This window comes from Macadamia integrifolia, chromosome 5, assembly GCF_013358625.1.
Source record: "Macadamia integrifolia cultivar HAES 741 chromosome 5, SCU_Mint_v3, whole genome shotgun sequence".
Taxonomy (NCBI): domain Eukaryota; kingdom Viridiplantae; phylum Streptophyta; class Magnoliopsida; order Proteales; family Proteaceae; genus Macadamia; species Macadamia integrifolia.
In genome coordinates this window covers 6,927,562-6,949,887 of record NC_056561.1, presented here as the reverse complement: position 1 = coordinate 6,949,887, position 22,326 = coordinate 6,927,562, and the positions used below count along the sequence as shown (strand labels likewise).

At 39.2% G+C, this 22,326-nt stretch overlaps 1 protein-coding gene across 2 annotated transcripts in view; it reads right to left on the bottom strand.

Moving 5' to 3' along the window:
• Positions 1-16,452: 16,452 nt before the first annotated feature.
• The window catches only part of LOC122080330, a 17,265-nt gene continuing 11,391 nt past the window's right edge, over positions 16,453-22,326 (bottom strand). For both annotated transcript variants that reach the window (XM_042647280.1, XM_042647279.1), the window contains exon 3: positions 16,453-16,709. In XM_042647280.1, coding sequence (XP_042503214.1) covers positions 16,573-16,709 — 137 coding nt within the window. In that variant the 3' untranslated portion in view covers positions 16,453-16,572. The remainder of the gene's footprint in view (positions 16,710-22,326) is intronic.

Sequence of the window (22,326 nt, the reverse complement as noted above, 5' to 3'; positions counted from 1 at the left end):
AACTTTTTCTTCACAGTGGTCCATGCTAAATGTTTTCACGCAGCAAGGAGGGACTTATGGTTAGAGTTGGTGGTGGCTTATCTAGGTCCAAATACGTCTTGGATAGTTGTTGGAGATTTCAAACCAACCCTGTTATCTCATGAAAAGGGGGACTTGGAGCATTCAATTTGGGGTCGGCTGCGGACTTTGGTGCGATGGTAGACTCTTGTTTGTTGATACAAATTTCTTCCTAGGGTCGGAAGTTTACTTGGTCCAACAATAGAAGAAGGGGAAATGTCTCTGCTATGTTGGATCATAGCTTTAGTAATGATGTGGCTCTCCCAGTTTCAGGATTGCCATCAGTTTGTGTTGTAAAGGGTGGCCTATGATCATTCTCCTTTATTGGTAGTGTCTAAGGCACTTGAGAGACCTCGGAATTGTCCTTTTTGCTTTCAAAGGTTTTGGACTGAGCATGAAACCTTTTGGACACTGTGAAGGATTCGTGGGTTGAGGAAATTAGAGGATCTCCTATGGTTGTATTTGTTAAAAAATTAAAAGACTGAAAGGTGTGTTGCGATCTCGGGCCAAGGCTAATTTTCCAAATTTTAATCTGGAATTTGAGGAGGCCAAGAAGGGTATGGAGGACATGCAACGAGAGATTGAAGTGAATGGAGTGACTAACTCCCTCTTCGCCCTAGAAGCAGATGTAAAAACCAGATATCTGAACGCCCTGGAAAACTATGAAAAGCTGTGGGCTGAGAAATCCTATATTAGGTGGTGGCTGCAGGGTGACAGATGTTCAAAATATTTCCATGCCTATGCAAAGATGAGGTGGGTGTAAAATACCATATGGGTTCTTAAAAAAGAAGATGGGGTGGTGATTTCTAAGGAAAAAATAGATTGAAGAATATGTGACTGGTTTTTATGAGAATTTTCATAAAGTTGTGCCCCTTTAGAATCATATGGAACTTCTGGATTGCATTCCCAATTCCCTGGAGTAAGGCGATAGGAACAACTTGGATGAGATCCCTCGAATTCTGAAATCAAAGATGCGGTTTGGGTCCTTGATCTAGAGAGTGCTTCGGGTCTAGATGGCTTCCCTGGAAGTTTTATAAGGTATGTTGGGATATCATAGTTCAGGACCTTTGTAGGGGCATTAAATTTTTTTTTCAAGCTGATTATATGCCCTATGGGATCAATAAATTATTTTGGTATTGATCCTGAAATTAGAAGAAGCGGCCTCCTTGGATAAATTCCGCCCTTTGTGTATAGGGAATTTTTTTTATTCAAAATTATCTCTAAAGTTTTATAATTAAGACTTTCGAAGGTGCTTCCCAGTATTATTTCTAAAGAGCAGGGGATATTCCAGAAAGGGAAGAACATCCACTCTAACATTAACTTGGCCTCGGAATTGGCAAACATGATGTACACATCCACGAGAGGGGGAAGTATGGGGCTGAAAATTAATATTCAGAAGGCATTTGACACCATCTTCTAGAATTTTCCATTCCATGTTATGCGAAGGTTTGGTTTCTCTTAGAGGTGGATTTCCAGGTGTAGGTATCATGGACCTCCGTCGGGATCGCAATATGGTACGCAACGCATGTACAAACGCTAGGGTTCGACCCTAATGAGATGAGATAGTATCCCCTAGTCATCAAATGCCAAGGGGGGGATACACATTATGGATAAAAGGGAGTCGCCACCTAGAAAGAGTCTAGGACCCATAAATGTCTCCCCCAATCAAGGGAGAGAGACTAATGACTCTAATGGATAAGGCTGGTTTGCACCAAGATTCTTGACAAGTGTCAAGTGACAGACTGGGAAGGTGTTAAGCACCCAGTCTGCCCGGCCCTAAAGCCGGTCTCTTTTTGTTTGAACAAAGTTTATTTGTACCCTACTAACTAGTCCTAAATCTAGGTCACTGAAAACCCTAAACTAGGTATCTAAGCATGACATGTGAAAACCCTAAGCCAAGTGTCTAAATTATGCTAGCTAGGTTATGATGCAAATAATGAAATGATTATGCTAATTAAAAATTGAAAATCCTAAATGATTTAATTGATGTATTATGAGTCTTAGACTAAGCTAATGAAATAAGCCTAAACCTAGGATTAGTTTATCAACTTATGAAACCCTAAATTAAACTAATTTGATTAATTGAGCCTGACCTAGATGGATGATCAATGAATTTGTGAGATCCTAAATTGAATTAATTAAAATGAATAATCCTAATCCCTAATGATTTGTGAAATGAATTATTGCAATCCTAATTAATCTATTAATCTAATAGGTAAAAAGATTTTTAAAGAAAGACAAAAACTTGAATTGAATGGTGAAAACTACCCAAATCTAACTATTTCAGATGGAAGTTTTGGAAAACCTAATCAATCTAATAATTTGAACAATTAAAACCAAATTTTAAGAGTCAATTAAATGCATTATGAACCTTACTTAATCTAATGAGTTAAGACTTTATTTAATTAAATATTAAAATGATTATTTAATTAACTACCTCAATTTAAGTAAATGGAATCTAACTATTATGTTAAATATACAATGGTTGTAAATGTCCCACGTGGTGGTATGAGTGAGGAGTGGACAAAATATGAATACTAGCTAACCTATATACATGAGAAAAATGAATTGATTTAAACAAAAAAGAATCATCAAGTATCAAAAACATGCTAATAAACACGAAGAATGGAAAACATGATATTGACTAACCTATCTAAATCTAATGATTATCAATATGGCAAGATATCCGAATCTAAATTAAATACACAATTAATTCTAAAGGGACACACTATTTGAGATAAAAAAAAATTGCCCGAAACGGGTTCATTTTTATCAACCCGAGAACCCAAGTAACGCGCCTAATGCTACGAGCCGGTTTGAGGGGGCCAGCCACGCCCATACTACCCTACGTCCTAGACTACGTCCCACATATGTTATGAAGAGGGAAAAGGAAAAAAAAATCATTTGAATTTTGAATCAAGGAAAAGTAAGTTGAACTTGTTGTAACCCGGCAGTCACTGAGAGGGGGGGTGAATCAGTGAGTTCAATTCTGATACCTAAAAACCTGTCCGATGTCTTGCCAAGAAGAACCTGATATACCTGTCCCTGTTTGCACACAGTCGAATGCACACTCAGCCTCTCATAGGCATTTCCAAGTGTGCACACCCATTCCACATTCCACGCACTTCAATATAAAATACAAACAACAAGCACCCACAACACAGGGTTTTTACGAGGTTCGACAATTTGCCTACATCCCCGGAGTAGTGCCTGTAAAGGCTTCGTACCTACTCAATACACTACTTTTGACTGCACCCACAGTCGGGAGCACCCACACCCAATTTTCTCAAGTTGAAGCTGAGATGGCACTCGTAGTGCCGATACAATGTGTAGCACCCACTACACGGGAGCACCCACTCCCAGTGCTTAGCACCCACTAAGCACACAATAAATAATACAATTAAATTGGGCTTATATCAATGCCCTACAGTCAAGCTCTGCCTAGCATATGCATCCACAACTAGCTAGCATGCTTACAGTTCATCCACAACTAACCTATCATGTATACATTCATCCACAACTAACCCTAACATACATACATACATGTAATGTAAAATCCAGGGTTAGAGAATCTCACAACCGATTGCCTGGGATGACTGGAAACTTGTACTGGCAAGTTTGGTGCTCACACCTTCTTTCTCCTTGGCTTCTTGCTCTTCAAAGCAAACACATCCTTGCTTTCTTCTCTTCTTCCTTGGCTTTGAGTTAATGTATCATTAACACACTTCAACCACCTCTTTTACCTTCTTTAATGGCCTAAGAACATCTATCATCAAGAATGTATGTTCATTCAAGGACCAACAAAGAGGGGGAAGCTTCTCCTACCAAAACCGTAGCCTTCTTTCACTCAAAACCCATTTTTCTTTCTTCCATGGTGTAGGGCTTGAAAAAACGAAGAAGCTACAACTTGGTTCACCCAAATCCGACTTAAAATGAAGGAGATATGACCTTTTGAAATTTGAGCAATGAGATAGCCCGAAATGGAATCTTCGTACGGGTGGCATACGCTACACCGGCGGCGCGCGCAACAGGGGCGAGATCTGACCGTAGATCTCATATAAGAGATCTAATAATCCAAGCCGTCCGATTAAACCAACGGACAACAGATCCAAACCGTTAGATTTGAATCTCGATGACGTCATCATGACGTAGGCGCTGACATCGTCAGAAGTGTTGTCGATCTATGATTGGTTAGTTTTCCGGATTTTAAGGGAGCTTGTCTCCCACTCACAAAAGTGAAAATGCATATTGACCGTTGGATCCGAATCTTCCATGATGGCTTTAATCAGATTTCATGAGATCATTAAGATCGGAATCCTTTTTATACTTTCTATACACGCGCGAAACACAATAACATACCTTGATATAGTGTAGCGCCAGTGCATCATGAATTATGCATCTAACCAATCAAATCCCACGCGCAAGCATCTATCTCGTCCATATCACACCAAAATCTCAGCAGCCTTTGGATGGGCATCAAGCCTACGTGGTCCAATCTTGGCCGTCCATTTCACTTCCCTTTACTCCTCTTTATTACAATCAAGCCCCTGCCTCCATATGTTTCAGTGCTTAAAGACCCCTTGCAACTCAGACCTTCAAAATATTTAAATTACACAAAAGCCCTTCGAATTTCAAAAATAAAATCCAAAAAATCCACCCAACACCGAGAGCAACTGATGGATTTTCAGTTTGGATTTTCGAACCGACTTTACGGAAACGCTTATAACTTTTTCATACGATATCCGATCGAGATGAAACAAAGTGCGTTGGAATCGTAACTGGATGCTCTACGACTTTTCAGAAGACTCAATCATCTGAATCATCCTTGTAAAAAGACCAAAATGCCCCTACACATTTCCAATGACGTATCTTTCTCATACGGAATCGGAATACGATGAAATCAGAACCGTTGGAAAGATTGTATTTTTTTCGTATTGTTACATGTAGAACGCTTCCTTTAAAAAATTCATCTTCAATGCCGAAACTGCCCTTGACTACCATAAATGTCGTAACTTCTTCATACGGTATCGGAATGTGACGAAATCAAATGTACTGGACTAAGAAAATTACAATCTATATTTTTCATGAAGAACCGATCTTCCAAAAATTTCATTTTCATTGCCAAAAATGCCCTCGATCGTAAATAGGCCAATTTTGCCAGTTTTGACCCAGAAACCCGCACCACCTATTAATGATGTATTAAACCACTCCATGCATACCAAGCTACTCTGTTATCTCATCGGTGACACTGGATACTTCCATGTCATCATTTTCATCCACGTCACCCAAACTGGCCACGTCATCACCGCCACGTGGCCGAGTTGCCAACAAGGACAACCATAAAACAACAATCTCCCCCTTTGGAGTTGTTTGGCAACCACCTCATCACTAATACACTCTAAAGCTCCGATGAGTAACTCTCTCCCCTTTTGACAACAAGTACAAAGGGTGGAACCAATGGACTCCCCCTGAGTCCAATATGGGGGTAGCAACATCAAGCAACTTGCTCCCCCTCTCCCAATGCTGTTAGTGCTTTGGAAGAACCACCACTCCCAGCTTCTGTCTGAGGAACTCAAACTGATCTTTGGGAAGCGGTTTAGTGAAGATATCAGCCACCTGCTCTGCTGTGGGAACAAACTCCATCCTTACTTCACCTTCCATCACTCTGTCTCTTAAGAAATGATACCGGATAGCAATGTGCTTCGTTCTAGAATGCATCACCGGGTTCTTGGAGATATTGATAGCACTAGTATTGTCACAATATAGTGGCACTGCCTGCTCAACCTCCACACTCAAATCCTTCAACATCTGCTTCATCCACAACACTTGTGTACAACAAGATGTAGCTGCAATGTATTCTGCCTCTGCAGTTGAAAGAGAGACTGACTCTTGCTTCTTACTATGCCATGCCACCAAGCCGCTCCCCAAATAGAATGCACCACCACTGGTGCTCTTCCTGTCATCTACACATCCGGCCCAATCTGCATCTGAAAAAGCTGACAAACTAAAGCTCTTAACTTTCGGATACCATAACCCAAACTCACTAGTCCCTTTCAGATATCTGAAAATTCTCTTCACTGCTGCCACATGTGTCTCTTTTGGTCCTGCTTGAAATCTGGCTACCATGCACACAGCTTGTAAGATGTCAGCCTACTAGCTGTCAAATATAATAGGCTACCAATCATTGACCTATACGAGGTGTGGTCAACTAATGGAGAGTCATCTTCCTTGCTCAACTTACACCCAGTCATCATAGGTGTACTAACTGGCTTGCAATCCTCCATGGTGAATCTCTTTAACATCTCCCTCACATATTTGGACTGAGATATGAAGATACCTTCTTTCTTTTGACTGATCTGCAAACCCAAGAAGAATGATAATTCACCCAACATGGACATCTCAAACTCATCTTGCATCCTCATTGCAAAATCTTTGCACAACTCATCTTTGTGACCCCCAAAGATGATATCATCTACATACACAACCACCACTAGCTGACTGCTTTCTTCAGTTCTGATGTAGAGATTACTGTCCACTAAGCCTTTCTTGAAACCCAACTTGCACAAGAAAGAAGGTGTGAGCACCATACAATGCCTTCTTTAATCTGCACACAAGAGTGGGGTCCTCGCTCAGCTGAAACCCATCAGGCTGCTCTATGTAAACCTCCTCTTCCAAGTTTCCATTTAGAAAAGCTNCACAACCACCACAAGCTGACTGCTTTCTTCAGTTCTGATGTAGAGATTACTGTCCACTAAGCCTTTCTTGAAACCCAACTTGCACAAGTAAGAGTCCAATCTGGAGTACCATGCCCTTGGAGCTTGTTTCAAACCATACAATGCCTTCTCAATCTGCACACAAGAGTGGGATCCTCACTCAGCTGAAACCCATCAGGATGCTCTATGTAAACCTCCTCTTCCAAGTTTCCATTTAGAAAAGCTGATTTGACATCCATCTGATAGACCTTGAACCCCTTGTACACTGACAAAGCCAAGAACATTCTGATAGCCTCAAGTCTTGCCACTGGAGCAAAAGTTTCCTCAAAATCAATGCCTTCCACTTGAGCATACCCTTTGCACACAAGTCTTGCTTTGTTCCTCACCACTTGACCATCTTCATTGAGTTTATTTCTAAAAACCCATTTAGTACCAATCACATTCTTGTCAACTGGCCTAGGGACTAGATCCCAAGTGTGATTCTTCTCTATCTGATAAAGTTCTTCATTCATGGCCTTCATCCAACTCTCATCATTGCTTGCCTCATCAACAGTTTTTGGTTCAATCTTCGAAAGAAGAGAGTATGTGTTGGTCTTCATTCTTCTAGTATGAACACCTACAGTGGGGTCACCAATGATCAACTCATCTGTTTCCTGTTGATCAACTCTGTTGTGTCTCCTCTGCTCATCTGAATCTACCTCAGCTTGTTCAACATCAATCTCATTTTTACTTTTGGGTCTACTATCAACCAGGTCATTCTCATCATCAAGATCTTCAAATTCTAGAAGTTCATTTCCTGAGCCTAAAGGAATATCCCTTTTTTCATCAACTGTGACATCAACACTCTCTACAATTTTTCCAAGTCTGTTGTTGTAGCATCTATAGGCCTTACTTGAAGTAGAATAACCTAAAAATATACCCTCATCAGCCCTATCATCAAACTTACCCAAATCTTGGGTTGTGTTCTTGATATAACACTTGCTACCAAAGACCTTGAAGTGTCTTGTTGTAGCCCTTCTTCCAAACTAGATTTCATATGGAGTCTTACTTTCATGAGGTCTCAACATACATCTGTTATGGATGTACACTGCAGTTAGAACTACCTCCTTCCAGAACTTTTTACCCATGTCATTCTCTGCCAACATTGTTCTAGCCATGTCTTGCACTGTTCTATTCTTTCTCTCTGCAACACCATTCTGTTGGGGTGTTCTTGGAGCTGAAGTTTGTTTCTTGATACCATACTCATAGCAGTATTCTTCAAAATCATCCCAACTGTACTCACCTCTTCTGTCAGATCTCAGACACTTTATCTTCTTCCCTGTCTGATTCTCAACTTGCTTCTTAAAGATCTTAAATCTTTCTAAAGCCTCTAACTTATGTTTCAAGAACATCACCCACACCATTCTTGAATGATCATCAACAAACAACATGATGTATCTCTCTCCTGAGGTGCTAGGTGTCCTCATAGGACCACATAGGTCTGTGTGAATCAACTGCAATGGAGAACTGGAATAATACTCCTTAGACTTGTAGGAGATTCTGGTTTGCTTTCCCTTTTGACAAGATGCACATATAGGATTGGAGAGCTTCTTCAACTTAGGAACATCTCTCACTGCCTTCTTCGAAGAAATCTTGGCAAGGTTCTTGAAACCAATATGCCCAAGTCTTCTGTGCCACAACCATGTCTCCTCATCTATGCTGACCATGCAAGAATCTTTCTCTAACTCTGTCAAGGTGTACAAGTTCCCTGAAGTTCTCTGTCCAGTAGCTACAACCTTTCCACTGCTTGATCTTCTTATCTCACACCCTTTACTAGTGAAAGTTACTTCATGCCCTTTGTCACAAATTTTACTGATGCTGAGAAGATTGTGTTTGAGTCCTTCAACATACAAGACATCAAGGGATTTCACCTTCCCATGGTTCAAACTTATGGACCCCTTCCCTGTAATTCTGGCACCATTGTTGTTGCCAAACTTTACGGATCCACCTTCAAAGTCATGTAATTGTTCAAACCTTTCCTTATCTCATGTCATGTGGCTTGAGCAACCACTATCAAGAATCCATGGATTAGAGTCTCCTTGAGCCTTAAAAGCTCTATGAATAACAAATGCTGCTGCATCTTCTTCATCTTCTACTCTCTCTCTCTTAACCCAAACTTTCTTGACAGATTTAGATTTCTTTGCTTTCTTCTGTCTTGAGAACTGTCTCTCCATCTCATCATCTTCTGTGTTTCTGAAAACTCTCTGCTTACCTCTGTTCTCCTGTCTTTGTGGGGGAAACACAGTTCTACAATTCCTTGCAATATGTCCAAGGTTGTTGTATCTGTAACATTCAACTGTTTCCTCCATAAGGGGTGCAAAAGGATTTCTGTCCACATAACTCCTTGGACCAATGTTGAACTTGCAATCTGAGATCTTGTGTCCAAAAGTGTTGCATTTGTAACAATAACCTTGAAAGGTGTGCCTCTGCATCACAGGTTCCATCTGCCATCTGTAAGGAGCTCTGAAGTTGTCAAATGCTCTAGGCCTCTGTTGAGGACCTTGACTGTATCCATAGCTCTCTGTTCTCCTGCTTGGCCTTTCCAACTGTGGTTGTCTAGCATGGTTAGTCTTATGGAATATAGATGGATTTCCTCTTCTAGTTGGACCAGTCTGCACTTTATCTTTTTGTACTGCTCTCTTGACATTGCCAGCAGTAGTAACATGTGCCTTTCCTCTTTGAGCATTCCTATCATTGACTTTGATAGGATTATGTACTGTTCCCTTACCATTTGCCTTGGTATTTTTAGAAGACTCCCCAACAAATCCAAGTCCAAATTTGATGTGAGTCGATCTTTGAGCATTGATAATGTCATTGAGCTTCTTACTGCTAGGATGCTCTTTTGGAGTAGAGTCATCTTCAACATCTTCATTTTCTAAGTCTTCTCTTTCAATCTCAGTTCTCCCATATTCTTCAACCTTAGCCTTTAATAAGGCTAGCTCATCTGCATAACCATCAAATTGTGCAAGAATCTCATATTGCTCCTCTAGTTGTGCTTTCAAAGCCACTTTCTCTAACTCAAGAGTGTTGCAGTCAATGGTCTTCTGTGAGAGTTGATACTCAAGATCATCTAAGGTCTTTCTTGACTTATTGGCTTGATCTCTCAACTCAAGAACTATTTGTTCTTGCCCCTTAAGGTCTTTAGTGACCTTTTTTACTTTCTTCCTTTCTCTTTTAAGCTCTTTAAGGGCAACTGTGAGTTCAGCCTCTAGATGTGATTTTTCATCTTCCTCTTCTTCTTCTGTAAAATCTTCCTTATTAGAAGAGTCTTCTTTGTTTTCTTCCATATCTATTGAGACCATGAATATAGCCTCATCATCTTCATCATTAGATGATTCTTCAGACTCTTCATCAGATGTGTTACTGCATTTCTTAGAAACCAAACTTTTCTTCTTGTCCTTGCCTTTCTTGTATATGTTTGAGAAGAATTTCTTCTTTCCCTTGAAATGAATTTTCTTTTCACTTTCATCTTCATCACTTTCTATTTTTCCTTGGTTAGGACACTTGGCTGCAAAATGTCCAACCCTTCCACAGTTGAAGCATTTGAAAGGTAACTTGTCTTTATATTTTCCTGTTCCCCTTTTCAACTTTCTGGTGAAATGAGTTGTAACCTCATCTTCACTCTCATCAGTGTCCTCCATAGACTACTTCTTCTTCTCCTTGATTTTTAAATTTCTCATTGCCTTGAAAGCAGCTTGTTTGTCAGTGGACTTGCCCTTTTTCCATCTCATTTCAAGAGCTGTGAAAGTGTCATGCACTTGATCAAGAGTGATAGTGTCTAGGTCCTTTGCCTCTTCAATAGCTGACACTTTGGAGTCATACTTGGGCAACAAAGATCTCAGGATTTTTTGACAAACAACTGAATCTTCTAGATTGGCTCCCAGACCCCTAATAGAGTTGACCACTTCATTTACCCTGGTCATATAGGTGTCAATATTTTCTCCTTCTTGCATCAGTAGACTTTCATACTGGCCTCTGAAGGTCTGAAGCTTTGTTTTCCTTATCTTTTCATCTCCTTCATAAATGCTCTTCAGTCTTCCCCAAATATCCTTGGCTGAGTCACAATCCATTACTTTAGCCATCACACTCTTATCCAATACTGAGAATATTGCATTCACAGCCTTTTGATTGTAACAATAAGCCTTCTTAGCTTCATTGTCAACTGGACCTCCTTCAGGTTCCTTGTACCCAATCAAAACTGATACCCAAACATCATAACCTAGTGAACCTACGATTGCATTCTCTTCTTCCACAAGATAAAATCAGATCTATCAAACTTTGGTGTATGTCCTGAATAACCTTCACTTGCCATACTGTCACTGCCACTGCCGCTGCCTCTGGATCACTCAGTTGTTGATCAAACTGTCACTAAGTATCAGCTCTGATACCAATTGTTGTAACCCGGCAGTCACTGAGAGGGGGGTGAATCAGTGAGTCCAATTTCGATCCCCAAAAACCTATCTGATGTCTGGCCAAGAAAAACCTGATATACCTGTCCCTGTTTGCACACAGTCGTATGCACACTCAGCCTCTCATAGGCACTTCCAAGTATGCACACCCATTCCATATTCCACGCACTTCAATATAAAATACAAACAACAAGCACCCACAACATAGGGTTTTTACGAGGTTCGGCAATTTGCTTATATCCCTGGAGTAGTGCTTGTAAAGGCTTCGTACCTACTCAATACACTACTTTTGACTGCACCTACAGTTGGGAGCACCCACATCCAATTTTCTCAAGCCAAAGCTGAGATGGCACTCGTAGTGCCGATACAATGTGTAGCACCCACTACACGGGAGCACCCACTCCCGGTGCTTAGTACCCACTAAGCACACAATAAATAATACAATTAAATTGGGCTTATATCAATGCCCTACAGTCAAGCTCTGCCTAGCATATGCATCCACAACTAGCTAGCATGCTTACAGTTCATCCACAACTAACCTAGCATGTATACATTCATCTACAACTAACCCTAACATACATACATACATGTAATGTAAAATCCAAGGTTAGAGAATCTCACAACCGATTGCCTGGGATGACTGGAAACTTGTACTGACAAGTTTGGTGCTCGCACCTTCTCTCTCCTTGGCTTCTTGCTCTTCAAAGCAAACACATCCTTGCTTTCTTCTCTTCTTCCTTGGCTTTGAGTTAATATACCATTAACATACTTCAACCACATCTTTTACCTCCTTTAATGGCCTAAGAACATTTATCATCAAGAATGTATGTTCATTCAAGGACCAACAAAGAGGGGGAAGCTTCTCCTACCAAAACCGTAGCCTTCTTTCACTCAAAACCTATTTTTCTTGCTTCCATAGTGTAGGGCTTGAAAAAACGAAGAAGTTGCAACTTGGTTCACCCAAATCCCAGTTAAAATGAGGGAGATATGACTATTTGAAGTTGGAGCAATGAGATAGCCTGAAATGGAATCTTCATAGGGGTGGCGTAGGCTACACCGGTGGCGCGCGCAACCGCGAAATCTAACCATAGATCCCATATAAAAGATCTTGTAATCTAAGCCGTCGGATTAAACCAACGGACAATAGATCCAAACCATTAAATTTGAATCTCGATGACGTCATCATGACGTAGGCGCCGACATCGTCAGAAGTATTGTCGATCTATGATTGGTTGCTTTTCTGGATTTTAAGGGAGCTTGTCTCCCACTCACAAAAGATATTGACCGTTGGATCCGAATCTTTCATGTTGGCTTTAATATGATTTCATGAGATCATTAAGATTAGAATCTTCTTTATATCTTCTATACACGCGCGAAACACACTAACATTCTTTGATAAGGTGTAGCGCCAGTGCATCAAGAATTATGCACCTAACCAATCAAATCCTACGCGCAAGCATCTATCTCGTCCATATCACACCAAGATCTCAGCAGCCTTTGGATGGGCATCAAGCCTACGTGGTCGAATCTTGACCATCCATTTCACTTCCCTTTACTCCTCTTTATTACAATCAAGCCCCGCCTCCATATGTTTCAGTGCTTAAAGACCCCTTGCAACTCAGACCTTCAAAATCTTTAAATTACACAAAAGCCCTTCAAATTTCAAAAATAAATTCCAAAAAATCCACCCAACACCGAGAGCAACTGATGGATTTTCGGTTTGGATTTTCGAACCAATTTTACAGAAACACTTATAACTTTTTCATATGATATCCAATCGAAATGAAACGAAGTGCGTTGGAATCGTAACTGGATGCTCTACGACTTTTCAAAAGACTCAATCATCTGAATCATCCATGTAAAAAGACCAAAATGCCCCTACACCTTTCCAATGACGTATCTTTCTCATACGGAATCGGAACGTGATGAAATTAGAACCGTTGGAAAGATTGTATTTTTGTCGTATTGTTACATGTAGAACACTTCCTTTAAAAAATTCATCTTCAATGCTGAAACTGCCCTCGACTGTCATAAATGTCGTAACTTCTTCATACGGTATCGGAATGTGACGAAATCAAATGCACTGGACTAGGTAAATTACAATCTATCTTTTTCATGAAGAACCGATCTTCCAAAAATGTCATTTTCACTGCTGAAAATGCCCTTGATCGTAAATAGGCCAATTTTGCCAGTTTTGACCCAGAAACCCGCACCACCTATTAATGATGTATTAAACCACTCCATGCATAACAAGCTGCTCTGTTATCTTATCGGTGATACTGGACACTGTCATGTCATCATTTTCATCCACGTCACCCAAACTGGCCACGTCATGACCACCACGTGGCCGAGTTGCCAATAAGGACAACCATAAAACAACAATAATTATATTTTATAAATATTTTATCACTTTGTTTTTGTTGTCCAATCAATGCCCAGGATACTCTATAATAGTTGTTCAGTGGAATAGAATGCTGACAATAATTTAATCTCATGCCCTGAGCTCCAGGTCCATTGTGAGAGATTATAAAGTGGAGTGACCTACACATAATGTTTTCTATCAATATGGGTTTTATGGCTAATACCATTATAAGCTGTCCTTATGAAAAATTAAGTTAATTAGTTGATTGAGTAAAAGTTAGAATAAACTACATTTAGTGTACAACTCAATAGGATTTCATCACTTGACACATGAATCCAAAAAAGAAAAAATATTTAATTAGGCTATTTAATAGCTTAAGAATGAGAGAGATCTTACAATTCACAATCTCTCTCTCTCTCTAAGTGTTGGGTTTTTCAATGTTTGAAGGAGGATTCTGCTACATTCTTCTCCAGCAAAGCATTGATTGGAGATTGATTCCTACTTTTTACGGGTTTAGTGCTCTGAGTGTTATAAATCATTGGAGATGCTTCGCAAGCAACACTAAAGCAGTAAGCCTAAAAGCTATTATAAAGTTTGATTCGAATACCTTAGTACATGAGATACGATTCGTTGCACTGAATCTGAAAAATTCGATTATTTGTCATTGCTGCCTACACTTGGACCCATTGGATGTAGACCAACCTAGGCCCATACTATAATCAATGGTGATCTTGGCAAACATATTCATTAGGAAAATTTAATTTTGACTGGGGAGGAATTGAGACAGGAGCCAATCTTACAGAATCCAAATAGAACGGTTGTGAACCCCTGTACTCATTTCGTGCAAAAAAAATGGTTGAGGGGTCTCCCGTCTACAATTGGAGAATGTTGGAAGCGTTGGAAGCAGTTCATTTAACAGGATATAACAAATGCCCCTTCTGACACTGATTCGATTTTTTTTTTTTGAAAATACTGATTTGATTTTCTGTTTGATATAAAAGTCCGGCCTGAAAGCCAAGGAGTGGAAATAGGTCAATTTATCGCACACATAAGACAAAGGGTCTTTCGAGCCAAGGCATCTGCAATACTATTCAGAGCCTGTGGAATACAATGAATAAAAAAAAATAGAGGTGAAAGATGTTACAAGACTTTTCACATCTGAAATAGCTGTAGCCGCCTCATGGAGGGACTATGCCTCACATCTTTTAAATACTCGTACACTTACTATCTATCTCAACCTGAAGATGAGTATATCTTACTACAATAGCTGAAATAATGTTTGCCGTATTGCAAAGATCCCACCTTGCAAGGGTGAAGTGAAACGTTGGGGGATAGAAACAACATGCAATTGATTACCATTATTATCCCGAAAGATGAATCCCAAACCACCGTGAGAATTTCGTGTGTAAAGCAACATCACAATTTACCTTCAAGTATCCAATTGATGGAGGCATCCACCTACCTTCTTCACTTGTGTCCTTTGACTTGGTGCGGACTGAGTTCAGAGGTTTAGTGTTGCCATCTGAAATTCAATAAAAGCCTTCTCTTGATGGCTCCAGTTCTTAATATTAAATACCATATCTTTCTAGCCCACCATAAGTACCAGCATAAGAAGGAAGCTCTAGACAGATATTCACGAGCTATCTTCTTAGTGTCTTTGTACTTGGTAGAATAGGAAATTACTGATCATTATGTGGAATTGGCGAAGGTTTCAGACCAACATAGGTCAATGCTGTTAGTGTCTGTTGGTCAACGGCTTCTCTTATGTGTTGACAGGTTATTGTGCTCAGAAGCTTTAACTTGAGGGAAAATCAGTGGTGTCTCTGTGATTTCCTCGCACAGGTCATCGGTATGATAAGATTGAGGCAACCCTTTTTCGAGGAGGAAGAGGAGGTCTCCATGTGAATGTAGGCTGTTTGATTAAGTCATCAAATTCACTGAGGTTGTTTGAGAAGATCTTACATTTAAGTTTAGCGGTTGCAGCAGAATGAGTTCTGGACTGAAGTTTTATATACGCAGTGTAGCACTGACCACCAATGAAAGTGCTAGCCTGCATATCACACCTCACTATAAACACTGTCACCCACCTCACTCCAGATTCCATACACTCCTCCTTCCTTACATCTCCCTCTCCCGAAGAAGCAAGCCTTCTCCCCCTCTATCTCGCATACTGTGACATTCAGGAGACAACCATGGATAGGGCGTTGATGTTCGCTCACTGTGTCATTCCCATCCCTACTGAGTGCTGCCCACCCTGTCAAGAATCCTTTTGTCATTGTGGGCAAGGTCTACTGTGATACCTTCCACTGTGGCTTCGAAGCCTCCTCCACCACTTACATTCCTAGTAACTCTCTGTCTCCCTCCTAATCTCTTATATTTTCCCTTCTTCATCATCCTCTCGTTTTCCCTTCTCATTAGAGTTGCCAAAATGCATTCCTTATTTATGATATTTGGTCTCCACAAGATCAATTGACTGTCATTGGTTGTCATCTCCTACTGTGTATGACCTTGGTTCTATGCCACCAATTGCAGCATTGACACTTGCAGATGATCGATGCTCTCTGACATTGATTCTCCAACAAATGGCCGAGAGAGAAAACAGCGAAGGAGAGTTTGATTATATTTGCTTTTATTAGATCAAAAGATCTTTTTACCCTTGATTTTGAGCAGTTAGATAGAACATGTGCTCATTAAAGGGTATCATTTAAATCAAAATAATTGATTTGTGATCATAAATCATAAAGAAGCTCTTCAGTATTTGTGACTTTTAATTTATTTTAATTTATATTAAGTTAAATACAAATAAAGGTCATAAACTATACCAAAACACCTGCAAAATAAAAATGCATCAGTTAAATAGAAACATAAATCATACCAAAGAGGGCCTAATCAAGCACATCTATTTCCTTATTAGGCACCTTTGAATAGGTTCAAAACTCCAGAAAGCATCATATCCAATATTACAGTAAATATTACATTCACAACATTGAACTCACATATTTGTGGCTGATGAATCTTTTTTTCCACCCAGTGTCTTGACTATAGCTTCCAAAACTCTAATCTCATCATCTCTCCTAGAGATCTCTTCTTGCTTTGCACGCAACTCCTCCATGTGTAGCTTGAATACCTCTACAAGTGATATGGGTGAAGCTTAAGCATAAGCATGTTTTCTTTTGGAAGATACATGTGTGTTTTTCCCATGAAATAAAAAACTCCCAACAGCCATACCAATCCTTTTATCCCACCAATGTGAATCAGTTATAGGGACAATATTTCCTTTTTCACATGTCGTCAAAAATTTGTGTTGACCAATGTTGGAATTGTCTCCATTAAATTGATTAATAAAGAGTTTATTTATGTTTATGGGTTCATGATATTTACCAGGCTTTGATTGTCCATAGGTCTTAATCAGTAATTGTTAATAGCTAGTGAGGGAATCAAGTATTTTGTTCATATTAACGCGTGTGCTCTTAGGAGTGTTGATTCTGAGACACAAGTGTGAGTGACATACATGTGTACATTGAACTGGATCACATGGGAATCTTGAATAGATTCTTGTCAGTTGTTTAAAGAATAAGATACTCATTGGTAGATTACTATTGATCCCTAGATCTGAGAGGTCCTTATTGTTGTAGTTAGACATTTGGGGTTTTGTTGTACCAATGGTTGATGTCTCGCTAACTATATGTCAATGTGCTGGATCTATGGTGTTTGCCTATGAATGACTAAGATGTTCGATAAGGAATCCACTTTCATTAGGGAAAATATCAAAGAGAGATTATCTGAACATGATTAGACAAAATCCAGATCTAGTGGTACATTTTGTAAATTGCTTACAAAAAGTTTTGAAAAATATGAACTAGTATTACATTTGTTTCATAAATATTTTTAAAATCTTTTGGTCATCCAATCATAGGTTCAAATTCTCTATATATGGAATTTGTGATGGACTAAGGTAGTGACAGTTATTATTCCATCCCCTAAGGTACGTTTGTGATATTGTTAAGTAAAAAGACCTAAGCATAATAAACTACTACTTTGAGAGAAAGATAAGAGTTATATATTGACAAATATATTTAATTAAGAATTAAAGATATTATCCATCCAACATTATAGTGAAGGTAGATATCCCAATTGAGATCCTTCCTCTTCCCTATTTAATCTCATACCCTAAGGTCAATGGCTGCTTGGGCTCTTCTAGAAGACCAATTAGGGAAGTAAAATATGCACTATTCAAGAGGCTGCTATGCCGGTTCGATGGCTGCAGGAGTGGACCAGCATAGGTGCAAAATTGGGGCCAACAAGGCAGGCTCGATGGGACTAAACCAGGTCCAAACTTGGGACAGAACTGAACCATGTTTTGGTCAGTTCAAGTCCTTTTGACAGCCCTACCCACATCATTGTTCACTTCTCATCTCTTCCCCCCCCCCCCCACTCCTTCCCTCCCTCTATTTACAATTCAGTTTTCCTTATTAGCCGACCTCATAAAGTTGTGTAGAAATTTGAGAACCATAATCAAAGAAGAAGAAAGAAGAGAGACAAAGGGATTAGGGAAGAAGAAGAGAGACGGCAAGGGAGAGGAGCAGCCGATATATTTTCAGTAGTCTCCATCCATCGTATATTTATAATAAATAGATCCAAATACAATCATAGGTGGAGAACATAGTTTTTAAGGTGGTAAGGCAACGGAGGCGTTTGAGGGTCTTTCGGAGCGCCTTAGAGATAAGGCGGGCATAAAGCTTCGCCTTATCGACTAAAGTGTTCCTATGTAATTTTTTTATAAAACCAATCTATTTGGCTCAAATCCTAGTTGAATCCTATTACTCTTATGTTAAATAATTATTAAAGGTTTATATTCATACCAATGTAAGATATTCATCAAGAAAACAAATCAATAAAGTGAATAAACTAAGTTCATCTTCATCAATCATCAATCATCAATCATCAATCATATTAACATATAATATAAATACATAATTATGAAGCAAAATTATAAATATTAAGAAAAGACATAAAAAATACAAGTATTTATTATACTTACCTCTATGATGCCAAAATGAGTGCTTAAGCCCTAAGGTCATCTACTATATTTCTACTCCTGTCAAAGAAGAATGAAGCTCATCGCTGCCAGAGCAAAATGGTCGCCTGGATTAGTGGTTCTTCCTTGTTCCTTGATTCCTTCCCAAAGCCCTTTCTTAAAACCCTTGACAAAATCCAAACCCTGTTTGTGAATCGTGTTTTTGTTTTGTTTGTTTTGGTTATTTTTTGTGGAGTAAAGCTGATCCCATACATCTCAAGTGTTAACAAAACCATACACCTACCAATAAAAAATCTATATTTGGAATCTTCATCAAGTAATTTTAAAATGTGTTTATAAAAAAAACCATAAGGCGCCACTTCGCATAAGGCGGAGCACTGCCTTACCATCTTTAGACCGCATCAGCGCCAAGACTGAGGCCGTGGAAGATGAGGTAGTGGGTGAAGTCACTCCACAAGTCTTTGAGATTCATGCTGAAAAGGAAGAGCTTGTTCCTCCAATCCTTGATGAGAATGTTACCAACATTGATGACTCTATGCATACGACATTCACAGTTGGTATTAATTCAGAGGTTGAGCATATAGAGTTTGTTATGCCATCATGGTTCTTTGAAGAGAAAGTTTCACGCCTTGAAGACTACCTTCCAAAAGTCTACAAGCAACTTGAATTCTGTTTGGGAACAGTTACGACAGCTATTCACATGTTGTTTCCACCTCATCACTGCAAAATTCGAGGACGAATTTTTTCAAGATGGGGAGAGCTGATGCAGATTAATAACCAAAATAGGCTTGTTTTATTAGGAATAAGCCTAGGGTTGGGTTCCATACATGTTGGGCCTTTGATGCATGTGCTTTGAGTGTAATAAACCACTTTTACAGGTCTAAAAGAGGGATTCTAAGATTGAGTACGGGATTACTAGTTAGTTTCCTTTTTAGTTGGGCATTGATGGGGTTATTTAGTTTATTATTTAGTTTCTAAATCCAGTTTATTTAGTTTCTAGTTTAAGTACTTTAATTCTTAGTTTCTATTTCCAGTTTTAGTAACTAGAGGACCATCTATTTTGTAAGTTTCAATTTCAGTTTTTGGAAACTAAAGTTAGTTTCTATTTTATGTAACCCACATCATTATTATAAATAAAGAAAAGGGCTCCCATTAAGCCTGGAACGATTTATGAATGAAAAAACCATGTTGTTGTTGCTCTTCTTTGCTTTGTGTGTGATCAAAGTGGTGGTCTTCTGTTTGATCAAGGCTGAAGGAATTGGTGTTTGATCCAATTGACTCTTTGCGGTGTGAAGCCCGAGAGGTTCCTTTCAAGTGTTCTTTTTCTTCTTCAAGTTTTATTTACAAGGTGCTGTTGCTGTTCTACAAATCAGGTATTTACACTTCAGATTCTGCCCAGAAAATACTCTAAACTGAGTAATCGACCCCAGCTCCCTATAGCATCTACTGCCCTTGATTGTGGATGAATTTCTGGTCGATCCTTCCTGCCTATCAAAGGGACACTCGACCTTACTGAGGGGCTGTTCTGATCATCCTTCTCAGAGATAATTAAAATCTCTGCTTTTTTGGACTGTAGTGGTGGAAACCAAAACCGATAGGGAGATTCTTTCCTTTTTTGTTCCAGTGAATACTCTTCTGGTTATACACTGTTAAAAGCCTATTTCTGTACCTGAATTAACTCTATTTGCTGGTTTATAATCTGAGTTTAAGGAGGACTGTGTGGGATTGAATTCTTATTTTCTGAGAATTAATTCTTCCTTTATTCTGGTCTGTTGATTGCTACCTATCCATGGGTAATTGCTAGTTGTTCTTTGTTTAGAAGTTCCTGTAGTTGAGACTTGGTTAGACCCCTATCCTAGTCTACATTAGCTATATATTAATCTTGTGGGCTCATAAGCGATCCGATTCCAGTTTTGGAACCCAAATCCGCATCACATATGAATGTTCCAAAACATTTTTTGTGTGAAGCCATACTCATTGCATGTTATTTGATCAATGATCAATCAGATGTTTTAAATAACCATTCATCATTATCTATTATGTTTCCCAGAACACCCTTGTTTTCTTTGCCGCCTCGGGTTTTTGGCTATGTTTGCTTTGCTCATATTTTATAACCTCAAGTAGATAAGTTGTCTCTCAGGGCTGTAAAGTGTATTTTCCTTCATTATTCTAAAACCCAGAAAGGGTACAAATGTAAAATCCCAATTACTCATTAGCAATTTTTTAGTGCCAATGTTACCTTCTTTGAAGTACTCCATATTTTGTTCCTCATGTGCCTGGTTCTAATCTTGAGATTGATAGTAATTGTGCACCATGTTACCTTCTTTGAAGTACTCCATATTTTGTTCCTAAAGTGCCTAGTTCTAATCTTGAGATTGAAAGTAATTGCACACCACTTAGGCCGGTCCTTATGCCTTTTGATGATGTTCCAATTGTATCCTCTCCTCCACCATTGCAAGTGTATCAGCAGCGTAAGAAAGCAATGCCTCACCTACTCAAAGGCCTCTTACCCCAACTGTATCAACAGTTGCAAGTGTATCAACAGAGGAAGGGGAAAGAAGAAAAGGATAATGGGTCGAGTTTCTCACTCTTCCCTAGGCATCTCACCCACGCAAAGGCCTCTCACCCCAACTGTATCTCACAGACAATCAGTTTGTAAACAAACACGTTTTTATTACTTCAAATCGCGTGTGATCTCCCAAGGATCATTACATTATATAGGCTTAAGACTTGCCAAAAAGAATTAAAATAGAAACATACTACAAAGGAAATAAATAGAAAATGAAACTAATAAGAAAGAAAATCTCTAGAAGAGTTCTTCCTTGTACAAGAAGAATAAACTCAAAAAGGAAATAAAAGACTTCCTAAACACTGTTGCAGAGAAGGAAATTAATTGTTTAAGAAACTTGCAATTTGGTAACAGCCTTCCTTGCTGTCCAAGACTTTGAATAAGACAAAATTCCTCACAAGACTGAAATCAGTAGTGCTCTACAGCTGTCCATCCTGGCCTGGGATAGTTGGACCAGCTTGGGACGATTGGGGGTTGGTTTGGCCAGCCTTTTGCCGTTCTTCTACTTAAATCGATCTACATCACTTCTTTTCTTTATCTTTTCCCCTTTTACCCCTTCTTTATTTTATCTTCTTCTTTGACAAATCCATGTAGCCGACCTCAATCAGTTGAGAAAAGGCTGAGTTGTTTGTTGTTGTAAGGTTAATTAAAAAATAAAAAATAAAAAGAGAGAGAGAGAGAGGATCCATGTGGCCGACCCCATATAGTTGGGGTAAGGCGTTATTGTTACTGTTGTTGTTGTTGAATACAAAAGGAGGAATGTCCCCATCGTATTACGTCTTGGGCAGCAAGTTAGAGTTAGTTATTAACTACTTTTGCTTTTGGTTTATTTGTTTCCAAAAGGTAAAGATTTGTTTCCTAGTTAGACTATGACTATGACTAGTTTCCTTTTTATGTAATTTGGTTCGATTTATACAGTGAGATGGGGGGGGGACTGCCAGGAAAAACGATCGCTCTTCTTCTTCTCCAATTTTTTCTTCTTATTTTTCCTTCTCACTGCTATTACTGGGTTTTAGATTTTGGTATTATCACAATGATCATTCCTAGAAACAAGTCAAGCCACATATTTTAGATTTTGGTATTATCACAATGATCATTCCTAGAAACAAGTCAAGCCACATATCTGAACACCGTTTGGT